The sequence below is a fragment of the Lampetra planeri genome, chromosome 31 (genome assembly GCF_965212315.1).
Source record: "Lampetra planeri chromosome 31, kcLamPlan1.2.h2, whole genome shotgun sequence".
Lineage (NCBI taxonomy): Eukaryota > Metazoa > Chordata > Hyperoartia > Petromyzontiformes > Petromyzontidae > Lampetra > Lampetra planeri.
In genome coordinates this window covers 11,962,052-11,983,983 of record NC_136137.1, presented here as the reverse complement: position 1 = coordinate 11,983,983, position 21,932 = coordinate 11,962,052, and the positions used below count along the sequence as shown (strand labels likewise).

Here is a 21,932-nt window from a genome sequence, read left to right as displayed (position 1 = left end):
AAAGAATAATTCCTGCAGTCACGAAAGCTCCAAAATTAAGAGTGTGTGTATGGAGGAAGACTTGCGTACTGTGTAGAGCGAAGAGCACAGCCGTGATACAAAGCGTTTAAAAGCTGATGAGCGAAAATAAAGGACAGGCGCTGCAGTAGTAGCTAAAGACTACGGGCAGTGGAAGTGCTATTGGCCAAATATCCGAACGTTGCAAAATGCCCTCTCTTTACTCAATTGGGATATAACACAAGGCAACATCGCCATCCTGCGGAAATCTGGCAGGAACTTCCCGAAATAGAGAAGCTTGGTGGGGCTTTCCTAGGTAAATGAGCGTAACAACAATAATAATTAACAACAAGTGGCAGCACGGTGCCAGCGCCGTACCCTCCAAATAGAGCAGCTCAGGGGGGTCGGGGCGCTCGTCGGCCGGGTCGGCGCTCTGCAACATCCTCAGCAATGTGTCCATCTTCTCCTGAGCACACACACACAAAGGTTCCCCATGTAGCTGTTAACACGTTTTCTTGGTTCTTTCGTGACTTTACCGAAAGAACCAAGAACATGAATCCCTGCAGTCACGAAAGCTTTAAATCGAAATGTTAACACGTTGTTGGGGGGCAAGCGTGAGCAGCAATGAAGGTGGACATGGTGCACAAGGGGGTGGTGTGGTCGACACCACGCCCGGCCACCTTTTTCTGTGGACAGCAGAGTGGTGCAGTGGTAACACTCGGTGGTGAGAAGTTAACTACCTCGACTGCTTTACAGGAAGTCGTGGGTTCGATCCCAACCCTGATGCCTGTATATTTGGAGCTTGCGTGTTCTCCCTGCGGTCGCGTGGATTTTATCCGGGTCCTCTGGTTTTTCCCTCCACATTTAGAACCATTTATTCCGAGTATTTGGCTGCTATAAATTTCCACATGATAAGCTACATCGCTGAGTTGTCATTTGTGGCCAGGTCGCTTCTGGAAAAAAGAGCTATATAGCTCAGTGGGCATTAGCTGGTAAAATTAAAACAAAACATTTAGTTTAAAAAAAGTCATGGGTTCAATTCCTGACTAGGGCACCTCTCTGTGTGGAGTATGTATGGTCTCCCCATGTTCCACATGGATTTCCTCTGAGTTTTCCACTTTTCTCCAATAGCTAAACACATCCAGTGTAACTGGCATTGGACAAACATCCCAATGCTGAAAATTTACCTTGCAAATTACTCAATTGGGATCACACAACAAAAGCAACATCGCACCTACTGCAAAAAACTTGGCAGGACACGCCTGAAAGATAGTTGAGAATTAGCAAGGCTTTCTGGTAAACAATAATAATTAACCAGTACTGGCTGAGCATTTGCGTGGGATCCACGGTTGGGGTGGAGGGTGGGTGGGTAGAGGCATGACGTTCGCGCGACGCATGCACCCGGCTCAACGCTGTGGGATGCGGGTGACGACATCATGCAGATGTGTGCTGTGACGTCACCACCACGCACTTGCCTGCTCGCGTGCCAGCCAGCAATGTCTTTTTTACATATTTTACACAGTGCAGACAGGCCATCATCCATCAGTGGGCTGAGAATGGGCTGCACAAGTGCAACGCGTGTGGCAAGGTGAGCTGGCTCGGGAGAGGTGCTCACTTCATCGATGAACAAGGGCTCGGGCTCCGGCTCGATGGCTTCCACCTTCACCTCGTCGCTGAACTGTACCGTTTTCTTCTCGGTCTTTACGGCTGTTAAAACAACAATGCAGCCGCCTCACACCCTCTCACACTGAGTCACACTCACTCCATCACGATCTCACACTCACTCATCGTCTTACACTCACTCACATACTCTCACACTCAACTCATTCACGTAATTACACGATCGCTTCCGCTCAAGCTCTCACACTAACTCACTCAACAATAACCATTGTTTGCCACTAGTCGCGGTGATGTTACCATAGCGCTTGTGCCAGGCTAGGTGTACTTTGAGGGCACATGAAGTGTTGAGGATTCGCTGGCAGGTTTCAGAAAGGATCCAGGTGCCATGGGTTGACTGAGATTGTCAGTAGATGCACCACCTGTGCTCCCCACTGTGCCAACTTGCTGTGTTTTAGCCATTTGGTGCTTTGCTCTTTGTTGTGAATGTCGCTCCTCCATCCTCCATCATTGCTGGAGGGCGAGTGCCTCCAATTAGCCAGGAGGATCCTTCACGAACCTCTTACACAGAGCTCGATCTTGACACCACTGGTACCAGTCATCGGCAAGTCCAATCAGCTCCACATTATTTTGTATCACATCAGTCCATCTCTTCCTTAGCCCGTGCCATGCCCGTTTAGCCCCATCTATCCAGCCAACATGCGTGCTACAAGGGCAGCAAGGTGGCGACATGTTATCTCCTTTACCTGGTATGCAGAAAGGCGTGAGTCTGACACCTGTCTGTTTGGAGTTTGTGTGTTCTCCCCGTGGTCTCATGTATTTTTCTCTGGGTCCTACGTTTTTTCCCTCAACATGTAAAAACATGCGTTTTAGTTTATTTAGTTGCTATCAATCTCCACATGACACGCCACTTCATTGAGCTATCATTTGTGGCCAGTTTGCTTCTGAAAAAGAACTATTAGCTCAGTGGGCTTTACCTGGTAAACTAAAAATAGTTTAAAATAAATAGATAATTGTTTTGAGCTGACTTTGTTGAACTATCATTTGTGGCCAGGTTACTTCTGAAAAATACCTATCAAGTCAGTGAGCTTTACCAGGTGAATAACATAGTTTAGTTTTAGCTTAGTTCAAGACCCAGGCAATGCATCTTGCTTGCCGGAGGAACTCACCGATTGGACTGTGTCCAGATCTTTCAAGGATCCTTGAGTTCCTCACACAATCCAAGTTTGGTTAAACCCAGAATGGATCGTACGCAGACCAGTCTAAATGTTTCAAACTGGCGTAGATATTCCTTGAGGGCATAACTGTGCTGAGTAGACCCATAGTTTTTTATGAAGCAATCGACCAGTTGGCTTCCACACGGCATTAAAAAGCTGATGAAAAAATGCCTCTCGACTGATTCAGAGACCTCTACTGCCAAACTGGAGCCGGTTGTAAGCACGTTGCCCAGGTATGGAAACTTCTCCACTCTTTCCACAACTGCCCCATCACTCATGGGGAGTGGAGGGCGGGGATTATTCGATGAGATAAAATACCTAGGCAGGTGGTTTGTTTTTGTGGGGCTGATGGTAAGGCCCCTTCTCTTATAATAACATGCTTCACATTCATCAGCAGGGTCTGCCACTCCTACTTAGAAGGATTGGGGTTCTGCAAGCCTCTCCTCAGCATGTCTGACAAGGTTATGTTGAATAATCCTTGGCAGGACCGTTCCCGGCCTCACACTGAGCAGGGAGATGCTCTGGTAGTTGTTGCCATCAGTGCGATCCCCCTTTTTTCACTGAAAATCACTGACTGATTCTCACTCTCATGCTCAAACGCTTTCTCTGCAGAACAGGGGGAGAACATAAAAAAATCCTCTCACTCGGTCACTCACTCTCTCACTCACTCACTCTCTCACTCTCTCACTCTCTCACTCACTCACTCACTCTGTCACTCACTCGGTCACTCACTCTGCAGCATAAAAGGAAAACACACAAACTCCATGCAGAATTGAGTCAGGAATCAACCTCAGGCGCTTCTTGCTGTGAGGGATGAGTGTTGGGCCAGGTTACCAGCCTTGGTCTCGCAGTTTCTGGTGAGCACGTGAATTATAATCCACTGCCATTCACAGGAAGGGAGCGCGGTGACCCGTGCTGCCCCATGCTTTCCCATGCTGTCCCGTGCTGACCCGGGCTGACTCATGCTCTCCCGTGCTGATCCTTACTAACCTGCATTGATCCTTGGTAACCCGTTGCTGTCCCATACCAACCCGTGCTGTCCCGAGCCGACCCATGCTGTCCCGTACTGATCCTTTCTAACCCGTTGCTGTCCCATACCAACCCGTGCTGTCCCGTGCTGATCCTTTCTAACCCGTGCTGTCCCGTACTGACCCGTGCTGTCCCGTGGGATGGGAGAGGCGGACGCTCTCTACTCACGGGCTTCCGGCTCGGCCGTCAGGTCGGCTGAGACGAAGTTTGATGGGAACAGCCCCGATCCCTTGTGGGTCTCGCCCTTCCACCAGTTGGGGTCACTGCAGACACAGGCATGAACAATATAAAATTACTCGCCTTTTGCCCGTCCAAGGACGGGTGTATTGCAGTAAATCTGAAATTTGCAAGCGAAAAGCAGACCGCGACGTGATATTCATTGCATCCATTTGTGTACAATTTGTAAGGCCGCAGTGACACAGACTTATTTCATTTAAAGGTTATAATCCCTTGTTCATCATGACGTCCTTTTTACTTCTATGTCTTAAAAGCGTTAGGGAGATCGCATGACGTGAGGGTTCTGCCTTTGTAGTGAGGGTTATAAGTTGATGCTGAGGAGGGGGGGGGAGGCGCCTCGCTCCCCCCATGTGGAGTGACGTCACCTGCTAATTATTAATGGGGGGGTGGGGGGTGTCCATTTGGAGGACGTCACCCGTTAATGATTATTAATGAGGGGGGGGGGGGTCCATGTGGAGGACGTAACCGGTTCATGATTATTAATGAGGGGGGCTGGTGGACGTGGAGTGACGTCACGCGCGGGACACACAGACATTCTTGGCTCATTATAGTAGTAAATAATCACGTTGTGTTGTACATTTGGCATTCTCGCTATTGTTTTCATAGCGCATGGCTAGCATCACGAAGACAGGCGATGCTGGTGACCTTTTTAATAATGTATTGGGAGTAACCCCTGCTCAGCTCATACAATTTCCTACACGCCTGTCCAAACATTGAACAAATTTAGTTTCCAGCCTATCCACGAAAGTAATGTTCTGAAACAACTTTCCTATCTCAAAGGGTCCTCCTCTACCGGAGCAGATAGTATTCCCGTCTTTGCTTTGCTAACTGTTGGTCACCTAATATACAAACCTATAGCCCATATTTTCAACCTGTCCATCAAAGAAGCATCAGTACCTCTAGAATGGAAACATTCCTATGTTTGTCCACTTCACAAAGGGGGCCCTAAAGATGATCCAAATAACTACCAACCTATCTAAATTTTGTCCCCGTTAAATTATTGAACTACCAAATTAGCAGTTTCCTGTCCAACAACAATCTCTTACATCGAAACCAATCTGGGTTCCGAAAAAAATACAGCATCAAATCTGCTGCATTAGACTCTCTGAATCACATTTAATAAGCAGTAATGTGCCAGTCTATTTCTTGACTTGTCCAAAGCCTTTGATACAGTCGACCACAACATCCTGCTAAGTAAACTAAGTTGCCTCTGTTTCTCCAAACCCGCAGTGGAATGGTTAAAAAATTACCTCTCTTCTCGCACCCAAACTGTATTCATAGATGGCTGGAGGTCAAACAGTGTTTAGATAACAAAAGGGGTTCCCACAGGGTTCCATCATCGGCCCCCTCTTGTTCTCTCTTTATGTCAATGACTTGGGTACTGACCTTGATCATTCCAAGGTAAATTTTTTGCAGATGACACAATACTGATTACTGCTGGCCGCTCTCCAGATGACGTGATTGCTAAGCTCCAGGGTGATTTCAACAAACTACAACGTCTGCTAGTTGCTCTTAAACTAGTCCTGAATACCTCCAAAACCAAGGTGCTATGCTTCTCACCAGGACTAAAGCAGGAAGTATTTTTTTCCCCAATTACATTCCTTAAATAATTATCAAATAGAGCAAGTCAATATCTATAAGTATCTTGGGCTCATCCTTGAATCAAAACTGATTTTTCAAGATCACATTGATTATATTGGTAAAAATACAAAAAAAAATTCTGTATCGACACAAGCACTGCTTCCCCCCTATGTTCCGTTTGGAATTGATAAAAGCTACCATACTGTCTCTACTTGATTACTGTGACATCGTATATAAATCAGCCCCCAGTACTATACTGAAGAAGCTTGACTCAATTTATCACTCGGCCTTAAGATTTGCATTGAACTGCCCATATAGGACACACCACTGCGATCTCTACATTGGGTCAAACTTAACATCTCTTAATGATCGAAGGCTTGTGCATCAGATCTTATGTATTCACGATGTACTTACAAAAAAATCCGCAGACTACCTGCTGGATCTCCTCACTGTTTCGAAGAACAAACGTGACCTAAGGTCTTCGCTCATTTACCAGCTTCACATTCCTTATTGCCGTATAAATACTGGAGGAAGGGCTTTTGCTATTGATGCGCCCAGGGTCTGGAATGCTATCGCCAATAAACTGCAACTTGGATCACTACCTGTGAGATCTTCACTCAAAACTACTCTAGAGGAGTTGAACACCCCTAACTGTCACTGCTATTCAATGGCCTGAAATCAAATGTATCGCTGCAAAGTATGATCTTGAGTTTTGACTATAGTGTGCTTATCTTTAAAGGTAAATTGAATTTTTTTGATACTCCGACTGATGTTCCTGCTGTTGTGGAGTGACTCATGCAGCCAGCTATGGCTGCAGGGTTTGGTAGTATATGTTGTTTATGTCGTTTATTGTGAAAATTCGGTCACAGTTCCTATGATCACTGTCTCATTGCTTTCATGGCTTTATTTTGGTGATTTCGAAAAGGTTTTGGTTTAGCCATATTTGATTGTTGTAGTACAGAGTTAGACTGATAACTTTAATCTAAATTGTCGTATGGTTGTTATTGTTTGACTTGCATCCCACTGGGATTTTTGCACGCATCGTTGATATACGGTGCTTTTTCTGGAAGACTTTGCTGTTTTTTCCAGGATTTTTCTGTTGCGCGTAGTCACTTTAAGATGTTTCTTGTTCATGTTTTCGTTTGTTGCGGTTGCACCCGATTCAAGAGCCGAATGGCTCACAGGGCTATACCTAATAACTGAACTGATGTCACCAGCGACAAAGCAGAGAAAGAGCATTCACTATCGGATGATGTCGATTGAGGTGCATTTATTCATTGCGAGACTCGGCCAGCATCAGCATCAAATACAGGTGACAAAGACCTTGCTTGAGGTGTAGGGATTCTTACGGAGCTCCAAGTTGAGAAAAACACTTATTTTTATATTGTGGATACTACAATGGTTACTGCGGTAGGCGCCGTATTCATTATTGTAAAAAAATATAACAGGCTTTACACTTTCCGGCAATAATGCAGATGTTAAGATGTAGTAGTTACTGCAGTCTTGATTTAAAGCTTTCGTGACTGCAGGAATTCATATTCTTGGGTCTTTTGGTAGTCACATAGATAGGTTCAAAGAAAATAAAAATTCACAATAAACTACGACGTTTCGATCGCAACACAAGCTGTCGTCTTCAGGAAAAGGGGGGTTAGCTTCCAAGGCAAACTGTTTATACAGGTAGGAACTACAGTTCCACACTGCCCACCAGGTATTATTTGTCTGTCTGTCGTGCATGGCCCCGCCCCACCAGAGCCCTTCCATTGGCTCGGGGGCGCCGACCAATGGGAGCGGTGGGTTGGTAGAGGGGGGGGTTAGTGGTGGGGGGGGGCACCGCCGCGACTCGGGCCAATGAGGAGACGGGCGATGTTTAATTCACAAAATGGAACTGGGGGAGGGTGGATCCATTCATGAAATGGAAGCCTTGAAAAGAAAAAAGCAAATCTTTTTGCCTCGTGTTTCTTTCAACATTCCCAGCCTTAAGGTGATTCAGTTGGGGGTGGGAGGGGTGGGGCTGGGTGGAGAGGGGAGGGTGAGGAGGGGCTGGGTGGGGAGGGAGGGGCTGGGTGGGGAGGGGCTGGGTGGGGAGAGTGGGGCTGGGTGGGGAGGGAAAGGTGGGGAGGGGCTGGGTGGGGAGGGTGAGGCTGGGTGGGGGGTGGGAGGGGTGGGGGGTGGGAGGGGTGGAGCTGGGTGGGGAGGGGCTGGTCACCCCGTGGTGCCCTTATAAAACTCAACGTATAACCTACACACTACACTATACACGATACACTACACTTATACAGGTAGGAACAACAGCTTCCACACTGCCCAGCAGGGATTATTTGTCTGTCTGTCATGCATCAATGCGCTGTCCAACCAAGTTCCTACCTGCCCACTCCGAAGGAACGTGTTTAGGGTTTGTAGTGGGCGTAGCCCAAATGTCAGCAGCCAATGATAATGTAAGTGGTGGACAGCCAACCCGACGGTGGTTGGTTTTCCACCAATTAAAGGGCTGCCAGGTGAAAATTAGCATGTTAAAGAGAGATTAGCATGTTAATGGGATATCGCAGCGCCGCAACCAAGGGGTCGGCGCGCGAAGTGACTGTGAAAGCGCAAGTTTGAAATGGGCGTAAAGCACAACTAACATCGGAAGGTGGTAGGATGGGAACATCATAGCCAAATATGACTTAAACTGGTTGATAACGTCCTTCCAATGATTGCTCAGTTTGTACCAATCTTATCAGTTGAAATTGTGTCTGTTTGATCAAATTGATTTCTTTAAGACGAAGGTACTTTGCAAGCCCACTGGCTATCAACAAAGATTCGTTCATGAAGCCATCCATATATATAGACACAGACACAATTTCAACCGAGAAGATGGGTACAAACTGAGCAATAATTGGAAGGACGTTATCAACCAGTTTAAGTTATAATTGGCTATAATGTTCCCATCCGACCACCTTCCGATGTTGGTTGTGCTTTACGCCCATTTCAAACTTGCGCTTTCACAGTCACTTTGTGCGCCGACCCCTTGGTTGCTGCGCTCTCCCATTAACATGCTAATCTCTCTTTAACATGCTAATTTTCACCTGGCAGCCCTTTGATTGGTGGAAAACCAACCACCGTTGGGTTGGCTGCCCACCACTTACATTATCATTGGCTGCTGACATTTGGGCTATGCCCATTTTAAACCCTTATAAACAGTTTGCCTTGGAAGATAACCCCCCTTTTCCTGAAGACAACCGCTTGTGTTGTGATAGAAACGTCGTAGTCTTTTGTTATTTTTAGTTATTTTCTTTGAACCTATCTACGTGACTTTACCGAAAGACCCAAGAATATAGTTACTGCAGTGGTCACTGTAAAAGTGCCTTTAATAGTGTATATGTAGTTTGTCTCTTAACTGTGATTCTTAAATGTGCTATTGTTAGTTTTAATGTTATGTCAGAAAGACTTAGTCTGTGTGCTTTCCAATTGCGTGGGTGAAAAGTGGGCTACGTTTTTTTGCCCAATCCTGGCCAGCTGGCCCGACAAACTAAATAAACAAACATGATCGTTGAATGCTCGTTGTTGTAGGTGTTGTAGGCAGTCACCTGTCATCCAGCACGGAGATGACGTCGCCGGCGCGGAACGTCAGCTCGTTGTCCTCCGCCGCCTCGAAGTCGTACATGGCACGCACCTTGCGCGCGTCACCAGCGGCGCTGCGGGCCAGCGCGGCGCCACCCAGTGCCGTCGCCGTGGGGTACAGCGAGGCCCCCGCACTCACGGGGGTCCCCACTGCCAACCCCGTGGTCTCCTTCAACGACAGCTCGATGGCTGTGGGCGCAGAGCGTGGACATTGTTTGAGCCGTGGCTGCTGCTGCTGCTACTGATGTGACACTCGTAGCAGCTATAGCAACAAGCTACATTGGCTACAACAGTAGCATCAGTTAGAACAGCATCAGCTAGAACAGCAACCACAGTTACAGCAGCAAAAATTACATTGGCAGCAACTACAGGAGCAGCAGCTACAACAGCAGCAGCAGCTACAACAACATCAGCTACAACAGCATTGTTAAACGCTCACACACCAATATATTACGAGACTATCCTCATCTCTTGAGATCTCTCCTGGTTAAATAAAATACTCTCAAATCCATTCCACTGACAGAGCTGTGACCAACAACACCCGGATACAACGGAGAAGTTGAAAAGCCGGCAGTGGCGATCATCGCGCTCAGAGCCAAGCGAGTGGTGACCTCAGCAGTGTGGGACGGGAGAGAGGCCCCAGTCGCCCGTACTCACCCTTGGCGAGGTCGTCTTCCTCCTGCTTGGCCGTGACGGTGCCGGGGTCCTTAGGCACCAGCGCCGGACTCGCCTTCGCCTGCTCCGCAGCCTGGAGCACAGCAAACGGGCACGGCCACCACACGGATCACATGGACGCAAGGGCACGGGCATGGCGACCACATGTACACGCGGGCACTGTGACCACACAGGTCACGCGGACACACTGGTACGGCAACCACACGGGTCACCTGGACACACGGGCACCGCATGGGTCACACAGACAAACGGGCATGGCCACCACACGGTTGACCTGGATACACGGGCACGGTCACTACATGGGTCTTGCAGACACATGGGCATGGCCACCACACGGGTGACCTGGACACACGGGCACGGCCACCACACGGGACATGCGGACGCGACCACATGGATCACGCAGACACACGGGCTGCTGGCATGGCCCAGTAGTAGCATGCTCGCTACTTGCTGCAGGGGTTCATAATTCATATCCAGGAGGCTGCCCTGGTTAATACTATAGTGGATAATGGGAGTATAATGCTACGCGGCGCCGTCTGTTTCACAGTCAACGTTAAAAGATTCCGTGACGAAAAATAGGCTGTGGCTGGACCCTCTTAAAAAAGTCTTGAGACTCCGTGAGGCTTTTCTGTGCCAACAAGTGTTACAAATATAATATAATAATATCATGGGACCTTTTTTGCCAATATCAAAGTATGAAAAATAAGAATAGGGTTTCCCCTTTTCTGGCAATAAAACAGGAGGTATACTCTCCTCTTTAATTTTTTCTATCTATGTGACTTTACCAGAGAGTATGGATTCCTGCAGTCCCGATAGCTTCAAATCAAAACAGGAGGTGTTAAGATTTTCAAACACCAAATAGATTATATCTTTTTGCAAAGCATCAAGTCTGCATTGACCACACGTACTTGTGGTGAAGATGCAAACAAACATGCTCTGATAAGACATACATTGTCTTTGAAACTGATTGGCCTACACCAGAGACAGCCTTCTCGATTGCCTAGTCTCACCACCATCAGACCAGAGAATAGCTGCTCAACCTGAGCTATAAATGCTCTGATACTTGCATTGTCTCTGTACTGTTCGCCTAATCAATAAAATCCCAATGTAGCGTGGAATCGGCTCTTTGGATTTCCTCTCCACGAGCGTCTACTCTGTGCCTCGTCTCTAGTCACACCCTGTGTCCCCGTATCTCACTTCACCGCAGCCAAATATTGTAAATTTATGTTTCTAAATGTGGAGGGAAAAACCAGACATGGAGAAAAATCCACGCGACCACGAGGAGATCATGCAAACTCCAAATATACAGCAGGCGTCAAGGGTTGGGATCGAACCCACAACCTTCTGTATATACCAGGTGAGGGAGTTAACATCTTGCCACTCAATCTCGCCCTGCTCTCTGTGCCCCACGCCACTGGCCAGCGACCGTGCGTGGGGGGTGCATGGGGGACGCGTGTGGGACCTGTGAGCCAGGGGCAGGGAAGGCCACGCCCTGATCCTTCAGGTTCTTGATCATGGCGGCAATGAGGCTGAGCTGTGGGTCGTTTTTGAACTCCTCGGCCCACTCCATCATCAGGGCTTTCAGCTTCTCACCCACCTTGGGGTGAGCCTGTGCACACACACGCCGGTCCAAGCACTCAGTAGTACAAAATCCAACTGAGAACAGACGCAAACGTCATGCCGTGTCGACGGCCTTCATGGGCGAGTCGCAGACACGGTCCCTCGCTTGGGGAACATGAAGCAGGTGGTCACTTGGCCCAGAGGGAGTCCGGTCGAGATTCACAGTTCGAATCGGGCAGGCCGCTCTGGTTATTACTGCAGTATGTGCATATAAACCGTCAGACATTGCGTTATGGTCCAAATTTGCCAGATTTGAAAAATAATATGGCAAATGACTTAATTGTTATAGTTGAATGGGGTGCGTTTCTCTGAAATTAGGGGAATCAATCATGCCACAACATCACATCAACACAACACCATCACACCACCATATCATACATCACATCATCAAACCACATCACCAAACTACTATCACGGTGCACCATCACATACATCATCACGACATCGCGTCACACCACACCATCACGTCCCAGCGTATATTCACATGGGGGCCATCATGTCGGTGTTATCTATATGGTGATGGTTCTGTCTGGATGTCAGCTGTTGCTGTGTGACAGCACGCAGGGATTATTGTATTTTACGTTTACAACATGTGCACATACATACTCACATCGCACCTCTGATTAACATGTTTGGCTATGTACGGTGCGAAAGAAGTTCAACATACATGCACATACATAAGTGTGCTCACCTTGTTAAGGACGTTGTTTACTTCATTTGCAAATTCCCTTGAACAGACTTCCAAGTGAAAGATCTTCCCACAGTTGGACACACAGGCCCCCAGGAGCTGCAGAGGTGCAACACACACACACTCACTTACGGTGGGGCCATGGGAGCACGGCACGGCATACGCACACACATACTCACGGTGGGGCTATGGGAACCCATCACGGCACACATACACTCACGGAGGGGCCACGGAAGCCTGCCACGGAACACACACACTCACTCACGGTGGGGACACAGGAACCCATGGCATACTTCACACACTTGTGTCACTTACTCACCTGGGCAGGGGAAAAATATTATGCATTACGCGCTATGCATGCATCACACTCTGCAGGTATTCCAAGCAGAGAGGCCCCAGAGAACGTGTCACTATATCACCGCCTCCAGGCGGTGCACACGGTAGCCTCACACGACACAGGCAGAGAGTACTCACAGTCAACGCCTGCATGGCCACGTGAGGAACCTTGTTATTCACTCTCTTCATGGTCGCCCGGAGGCAGTCTTTGGGCCTGTAAAGCAAAGACAAAAACCCCCCCTATAGACTTTAACAGACTATGAGGGCAAATGCTGTTAGGGAGCAGCTATAAAGGCCAGCATGGCACATGAGGAGGTGGGTGGCCAACACCACGCCCGGCCACCTTTCTCCCCAGTGATAATATTTACACACCGCACCAGGTACTCATTTGTGGATGAGTCAACCTAGGGGAGGCCCAGCACTGGTTCAGATAATCATCACCGGTGTTGGCCGTGAGCGGGAATCGAACTCGGGTCACTGGGTTCGTAGCACGCAAACAGCTGCATTACTGCTCCCCTGTGTGTGCCTATAAAGCAAGCGCACACACACATACAATATCTTACAGCCTTAGAACATGTATAAGGTTAGTGCCAAATACATACACATTTGAAACTGTGTTTCAAAACTGTTAACCTTACCCATGTACCAATAGTTACAATTTAAGTGCAATGTCTTGGTGTGGTATTGGATTGTTGTTGTTTTTCTGCCGTGCCAAATCTTGAGTTTGGTGTTGACAAATCTGCAGGAATGTATGTACAGTAATCCCTCGCCACTTCGCGGTTCAAGTTTCGCGGCCTCAGTGCATCGCGGATTTTTCAAAAATATTCATCGAAAAATAAAAAAATACCGCCATATCGGCAGCCGTATTGCGGAAAGCAGCGTTGTTTCATCGTGATGCGCGAGAGAAACGGTTTCCCAGGATGCCAGACATTTTATTACTTCCCTTCTACGTGACTTTACCGAAAGAACCAAGAAGAGAAACTCTCTCAGAGGCTTTGTACATACTGTACCCACGGGCACTCAGACAAGGCACGTGATTAGTTCCCGGCGCGAGATCGACGAATGAGAGCACGAGTGCATGTACAGTATCCCGTGAGCTGATTGGCTGCGCATCATCGCATCCTCTCCCAGCTTCTTCCCTTGTTGTATCTCGCCACTCTCGTTCACGCTGTCAACTGTGTCTCGCGTATCTTAGTGTTGTGTTCGAAATTAACTGGTGAGTGTAGAACACCATAATACGTATCATATGAGAGAGAGAGTGAATGTATAATATTAAGGTTTTACAATTAAATAGATTTAAGTAAAATATATGTGAGTGAGTGAATGTATAATATTAAGGTTTTATAATTAAATAGATTTAAGTAAAATATATATATAAAATATAAATATACATATTTTAAACATTCTGGTACCCACACACACATATACGGAAATTCCTAGGGGGGCCAATCCTACTTCGCGGATTTTCACCTATCGCGAGGGGTTCCGGTCCCCATTAACCGCGATAAACGAGGGATCACTGTAGTAGTTTAAGTTTAACTTGAATGTTCTATTTATATGTAATTATTTACTTTTAGTGACTTGCTTGATTTTTCTCTCTCTTACTCTCATATTGCTTCTTGCATTGTTTATTGATGTAACTTGCTTACCCACCCCTACTGGACATCTGTAAAGGAGCGCTTCATAGCTCATTAGATTCCTTCAGTCTAAAGTAAAGATTGTGATTCTGATAAACACTCATTCAGGGGGTTGGCCAACATTCCATCATAAGACCACGGAGCTTTGGAAATTGTGCCATAGGTTCTGACTTCCTTCACCCGTTAAAAGTTCTACAGTTTTTGGTGATGCAAACGCATGACAGGGTTATATACAAGTTAAAATGGATATTATTATTAGAGGTTTGACATGACAGGTTTACGTAGCAATGATCTCCACTGTACCTCTGGAAATGTTATGCCACGGAACATGTGCACGTATGGGAATAGTAGCGACACCACCACCACAAAAGCAGCAGCTACACAGAAACTGCCACAATTCTTTGTCCAAGCGCTTTTCTAAATTAATCTCACTGTGCAAAACCAGCATGCGCTCCCAGACATTGGTGTTAAGCTGAATCAGCACACTCAGCAAGCAACACACATTATATGTGGTATGAACTCGGTAATGAAGCTCAAAGCAAAGAGGGCATTGCAGATGAAGATGCCATAGATGCCATCATGGTTCACAATCGCCCACTTCTGCAAGATCCCACTGCTCTGCCCACCCACCCCACTCCCCAGACATCCAGCAACCATCCCGGCAACCTCACCACCACCATCTGGCCGGCTTTAGGTCACACTAGCTTTACTACCCGGCTTCGCCCGAGACTTGGATTCTTGTCTTGGATTAATACATGGCCTACACGGAGGGTTGGGGGGGGGGATGCGTGATGTCAGCAGGGACACTGCGTAACACTTCCGCATGCGGGTGACATCACAGATGTGATGTCACCGTTCACTTGCCGTGCAAAATATATCCATTATTGCGCACCCCCCCCCCCTCCAAAATACAAAAGTCTATTTTTATACTTTTTGCATTGTGTACAGTCTGGAAGCTACCCACATGCCAAATTTAAAGTTTGTTGCATGTTGGGAAGTATGCGAAACATTTCGAACAGATACACATATTCACAAATTTCCCTTTTAATATATATAGACTAGCCTTACTACCCGGCTTCGCCCGGGACTTGGATTCACCATGCCCGGCCACGATGTTCACACACCACACCAGTTACTCGTTTGAGGCTGAGTCGACCTAGGGGAGACCCAGGACCGGTTAAAATAATCGTCACCGGTGGTGGCCGTGAGCAGGAATCGAACTCGGGTCGCCGGGTTCGTAGCGCAGCCCACTAGCCACTACACTACACTGTGTTACGCTTCCACATGCGCGAGTCACACGACAGATTTGACGTAACAGCTCACTTGCCGTGCAAAAAATATATGCATTATTGAGCTCACCCCCCCCCCCCCCCCAAAAGTGTATTTTTATCATTTTTGCATGGTGTACAGTCTGGAAAGTACCCACATGGCAAATTTCAAGTTTGTTGCATGTCGGAAAGCACGCTAAACATTTTGAACAGACACACATAATCACAACTTTGCCTTTTATATATATGGAGATAACTCTGGGTGCCACTCTACTAATGCCCATCTCAAAATACCCTCCCGCATCCTGCGAACCAACCTGACCCATAGCAACCTCCTCTCCCTGGTTATATCTACAGGGCTTTCACACCACAATCTATTCTCCACCCTCCAAGTTGTTTACTCTGCGATCCCCTCTGGGTCGATTTACATTTCTTCTGGAGGAATCCTATAGAAAATTAGCGCACGTTCTCTGGGTGGTGGAACGGACTGGAAAACAGTGGAATGTTAGAAGTACGCGTGTGTTTAAATGGATTCACATCCGCATCTCAGATACAGTACGATCACACTGAGGCACTCAATGTGCCACCGCCAATATGTCCTTGTCGAACAACACACATGCCCAGAAGATATGGCTCCGTCAGATCTCTGTCCCTCAATATAAATCAGAGGTATTAGTTACAGAACCCATCGGCCGCTCGGCCTTCTGGGAGTGCATAATTTCGGAAGCATTCATTCAATGCAAACAAACTCTGGACTGGTTTCGAAAGAGTTTCATCAGCAGTCAGGTTTACCTTGAATCAATGCTAGTTGACTGGCGATGTTACAGGCAACGACCCTTTCTTTCAGGTATGCTCCTAGTTTGATGCAAAATGATACAATACATTTGTCATTGCATAGATCACTGCATTGACCAGTGAGTGATGTGGGCGGTAGAATGTCGGTTACAATCCTCATGTGGAGCCCAAGGGGCCACGGTTCTCCCTCACCCTTGCGGAGAATGTCCAATCTTGTCACAGACGTCGAGAATCAGAGCCCAGTCCTCCGTTGTATTCAGTTCACTGGTCGCTTTTTCTGCACAGGCCAGAACCAGCAGCCCACACACAGTGAGACACGGTACCCATGAATGAGACAACACACACACATGCACAGCCCATTGTGCCAATCACCTGCTGGATGAGAGCATTCCCACACCACGTGGATCGTGGATTGTATTTGACCATACTTCACCACGCTGGTCATTACAGGCTTGTGAAAGTGAGGAACATAGACATTGGAGGATTGTACAGTACAACAATGGATTGTGCTGCCTACAACTTAGGCCTTTGATGAAATTTTCCTCATGTCCCCCCTGAGTGTCGTGGGTTCCAGTGGCGAAGCGGTGGTCGTGTTGGCACAGGAAGAGCGCGTTGATGGGTCTGGGTGTTTCCGTGACCCTCACAGCCCCGTGACCCTCACACCCCCTACACCCCCGTGACCCTCACACCCCTTACACCCCAGTGACCCTCACACCCCCTACACCCCCATGACCCTTACACCCCCTACACCCCCATGACCCTCACACCCCCTACACCCCCATGACCCTCATACCCCTTACATCCCCGTGACCCTCACACCCCCTACACCCCCATGACCCTCACACCCCCATGACCCTCATACCCCCCACACCCCCGTGACCCTCATACCCCCCACACCCCCATGACCCTCACACCCCCGTGACCCTCACACCCCCTACACCCCAGTGACCCTCACACCCCCCACACCCCCCACACCCCCGTGACCCTCACACCCCCTACACCCCCGTGACCCTCATACCCCCTACACCCCCGTGACCCTCACACCCCCCTACACCCCCATGACCCTCACACCCCCTACACCCCCATGACCCTCACACCCCCCACACCCCCATGATCCTCACACCCCCTACACCCCCATGACCCTAACACCTCCTACACCCCCGTGACTAGGCCTCGGCAAGGTAAGGTAAATTACATTTTTTACCGGGTAAAATGGTGAAGGTAAAGGTTTCGACATGCCAAGGGGTAAGGTAAAGGGTAGGGTAAGGTAGCTCAAAAGAATTACCTGGTAGGGTAAATGTAGCGCGAATAATTACCCGGTAAATACAGTAGCTTGTTTACCGATAACAGCTCCATGGCACAGTCCGTGGCCTCCATTATAAATTGCGATAATTGATGTCGGACCAGATGGAGACGGTCCACGTTCTTGAGATAGAGGTAATAGAGGACGATGATGCCAGCAACTGCATTTTTGGGGTTGCTGCGAACAGCAATCGAAAGAGGCAGCGGCATGCGTTCCCGTGGGAGCACACGCACCATTGGATGGAGGGTGATTCCAATGTACAGCACGCACTGCCGCAAGTGGTTTTCCACCCACACGAACGCGTCGGGGTGGAAAACCCACATCAAGAAGCACAACGTGCTCGCCCCAGGCAGCGAGGTCGGGACGTCGGCATCGGCTGCCTGAAGGTTCCGTCTAACTGGGCCGGAGCGGCGCAGAATCTTATTGCCTGTCGCTCGTCCGAGGACGATGGCAATGACGAACTTGATCAGGTTGTTGATGAGATCGCCATCGACCAAGACGACTGGGATGAGGAGGTTATGGAGGACGGTGTCGTCGACAGCCTCAACGCCTGATTCGAGAGTATTCAATATGTATAAAGCGCTCTACCTAGCATTTATCGTTATAAACCTTTTTCATGTGTTGTACCCCAGTAATTTCCCTGTAAACGGGTAATTTGTATGGGATAAAGGTAAAAGGTAGGGTAAAGGTAGGTTCGTTGCTTTTTACCTTTTACCTTACCTGCTAAAGGGTAAAAGGTAGGGTAGAGCGATTGTATTGTGGTAAGGTAAAAGGTAGGGTAAAGTTTGTCTTGTTTTTTTACCGTTGAACTTTTACCTTACCTTGCCGAGGGCTACCCGTGACCCTCACACCCCCGTGACCCTCACACCCCCTACACCCCCATGACCCTCACACCCCCTACACCCCCATGACCCTCACACCCCCCAGACCCCCATGATCCTCACACCCCCCAGACACTCACACCCCCTACACCCCCATGACCCTCACACCCCCCAGACCCTCACACCCCCTACACCCCCGTGACCCTCACACCCCCGTGACCCTCACACCCCCCACACCCCCGTGACGTGGGTCTGCCCCTGTGCATCAGAGGCTGTCACCGCATGCGTGATGCAGTGGCTGCTGTATCCTAAGCAAGGTCCGGGTGTCTACGAATCTGAGGGTCGGGGGTTCTGGAGACAAGGGAATGGTGGGGCCGATATGGAAGATTTATCCCATCCACAAGACGGTCAGCCCCTCGTAGACAACTGCCAGCACAGAAAGGCGCCGAGAAATGGAGAAACACAGAGACGTGGAGACAACCACACGGGGACACGGAAACATGACGAGGAGACATGGGGACACGGGAGAAATGAAGCGAAGACATGGATACTAGGGGATGCCGGGAACAAGGAGACATAGGGATACGGACACACGGGGACAAAGGGGACACGGGAGACGTGAAACGGAGACACGGAAACATGGCAAGGGGACCAGAGGACAGGGAGACACGGACACATGCTGCCACTATCGCACTGTGCATAACACAGCATTGTGCTAGGACTGTTATCAATATTGCCGTGGCTGTTGTTGTGGATGGCGTTGTTACAAACGCCACTGCAGTGGTGCGAGTGGAATCACCCTGATTATGAAGTGTGAGTGTACACGTATGGGGGTGGTTGTTGGTGTTGTTGCTGTACACGTATGGAGGTTGTTGGTGTTGTTGTTGCTGTACACGTATGGGGTTGTTGTTGCTGTACACGTATGGGGGTGGTTGTTGTTGCTGTACACGTATGGGTGGGTGGTGGTGGTGTTGTGCTGCTCTCCACCCCCTCCACTCGCCAGGATCCGGGCCCGTCTTGTTCTTACCCACGTCCGCGTCGAACGGGTTGGATGTGAACAGCGGCATCTTCTCCTCGTCTCCTCCTCCCCCCCCTCCTTGTCACCCCTCCTCGTCACCTCGTCTTCTCTCCTCCACGTCTCCCCTTCTCGTCCTCGTCGTCGTCGTCTCCCCTCTCGTCTCCTCCTCCTTGTCTCGCCAGCCCCGGGTCTCCAGGCGCGATCCGCGAATCGATGGCGAAACAAAGCCCCGACTCCACTGTCGATTCCCAAGCGAGTGCAGGTTCCCCATTGAAATCGTAACGATCCGGCCGCGCGCGTGAGCCAATCGTCCGATTCGAGAAGCGCGTTCGCGTGAGCCTCGGTTTTGTTTTCCCCCCCCCCCCGCAAAATCGATTCCCGATATGGTGTCGGATCGATTGCCGCCCACTGTAGGGTTTGTCGTTTAGTGTATCGATTCTGTTATTCCTTCAATCGATGCACATGTCATCGCGGTTTACGATTCGATTCGCACATTCTCTACTGCTGGACGTTACACTTGCATCGATTCCCATCACGATCCACCCGGTAGACCAAACACGCGAATCGATTCCCGACGGGTGGCGTAGCATCAGGGGGGCGTGGCATCCCCCACGGTTTCGATTCACTCCAACTCGATTCCATTCCTCGCGGGACTGCATTGCTCCCCTTTAAACTCGCTGATTCATCCCACTTCGTTAATCGACTGCGCGCCGAATTCCAGAATCGATTCCTCGCGTGGCGTTCCATAGTGCAGGGCTCCGAGCGGGCCCAGCAACAGAGACAGCAAACGGCTGAAGACGCCGGTCAATAACAATCACAGGACGATGGCCCTTGTACGTGCGATAGATTAGGGCCGTTGCCCACGAAACGTTGCCCAGTGTACGTGCTAAGGCCACTCGCTCGATGTTTTTTCAGACTGAGTCACTGACCACTCCTGGATATCACGCAGACGACCTCCAGCAAGTCTACCAAAACTGAAATACATGTACGTTAATTTCCTTCTCCCCTCCACCCTGTCCTACACCTCATTCCCTTCCCCCTCACTCCTCCTGTCTCCTCTGCCCGCGACCTCGGGCTCATCTTCAACTCTCCCTCTACAACTGGATCTCTGCCACTGTCCGCACTCGTCACTGGCACCGATTCAGCATTGGCAAATCCGTCCCCTCATCTCGCTCTCTGCTGCTAAACTCCCGGTTCACTCCCTCGTCTTCACTCACCTTGACTACTGCAACTCTTGATAATTGTTTTTTTACCCTTTTATCTGGCAACAAAATTGACACCTTTTTTTTTTACAAGGAGTCATGTTTGCATTGACCACAATACCTGCAGTCGGAATGCAAACAAAAAACACAACTCTGGTAATGTATGCACTGTCCTTTAAATTGATTGGTCCACACCCGAGACAGCTTTCCATAGAGCCCAGTCTCACATGGTGTTGGACCAGATGACGCCAAAAGGCGCACAACTCAAAGACTGCACCATCAGAGTATGAGAGCTCGGGGTTAGCATTTACACCATTGGAACCTCATTTGCCAGTAGCAAAATATGATCATTGTTTTTTACCCTTTTATCTGGCAAGTAACTATATACACTTGGAGGGGTGAACACCACAGGTGACTTTACATACTGGATGGGATAACTACTACAGTGAGGGAAAAAAGTATTTGATCCCCTGCTGATTTTGTACGTTTGCCCACTGACAAAGAAATGATGAGTCTATAATTTTAATGGTAGGTTTATTTGAACAGTGAGAGACAGAATAACAACAAAATCCAGAAAAACGCATTTCAAAAATGTTGTAAATTGATTTGCATAAATATCGATTTAAAGCTTTTGTGACTGCAGGGATTCATCTTCTTGGTTCTTTCGGTAAAGTCACGTAGAAGGGAAGTAATAAAATAATAAAAATAATAAAATCTCACGATGTTTCGGCCACAACGCAAGCAGCCGTCCTCAGGTGAAAACCAGGTCTGTCGAGGCGACAGCGTCTGAATGAAACAGCACACGTGCTTGGAGCATAAGCTGGGTTGGAAGGGGGGAAAAGGGCGCCTTGACAAAAGAATATGCATATCAAGAGGAATTTAGCATATTTATGGGAAATGCAGGTATGTGATTAGTACTACTTATGCCCGTGCATTATGCAGGATTAGCAGCATCAAAGGGAGGGGATATGGGAAATGAACTGCTCAACGATGGCAGCTATACAAAAATAAAAAGAGACCCCACCAACAGCCTCGTCTCTAAAACCAACCAAATAATTTCTGATTCAACCACATTAATTGATCAGACCAAACAGTTCTCGTTGAAACCTTCTGCAGCCAGGCCACCAAGATTATATGGCTTGCCAAAGATACATAAAGAAGATACAGCTCTTTGTCCCATTGTCTCTACGATCAACTCCCCCACATACAAACTGGATCGTTTTCTGTCTGAAATCCTACTGCCTTTCACTGGAAAAACCACCTCTGCGGTACTAAACTCTACTGACCTGGT

At 48.5% G+C, this 21,932-nt stretch overlaps 1 protein-coding gene across 2 annotated transcripts in view; it reads right to left on the bottom strand.

The window, feature by feature from the left end:
* The window catches only part of STAM (signal transducing adaptor molecule), a 29,137-nt gene extending 9,486 nt beyond the window's left edge, over positions 1-19,651 (bottom strand). For both annotated transcript variants that reach the window (XM_078609332.1, XM_078609334.1), the window contains exons 1-10: positions 19,449-19,651; positions 16,490-16,574; positions 12,736-12,811; positions 12,265-12,360; positions 11,416-11,562; positions 9,936-10,026; positions 9,245-9,467; positions 4,029-4,123; positions 1,613-1,704; positions 376-463 (exon numbers count right to left, since the gene is read on the bottom strand). In XM_078609332.1, the coding sequence (XP_078465458.1) occupies positions 376-463; positions 1,613-1,704; positions 4,029-4,123; positions 9,245-9,467; positions 9,936-10,026; positions 11,416-11,562; positions 12,265-12,360; positions 12,736-12,811; positions 16,490-16,574; positions 19,449-19,488 (1,033 nt within the window). In that variant the 5' untranslated portion in view covers positions 19,489-19,651. The remainder of the gene's footprint in view (positions 1-375; positions 464-1,612; positions 1,705-4,028; positions 4,124-9,244; positions 9,468-9,935; positions 10,027-11,415; positions 11,563-12,264; positions 12,361-12,735; positions 12,812-16,489; positions 16,575-19,448) is intronic.
* Between the last annotated feature and the right edge of the window lie 2,281 nt (positions 19,652-21,932).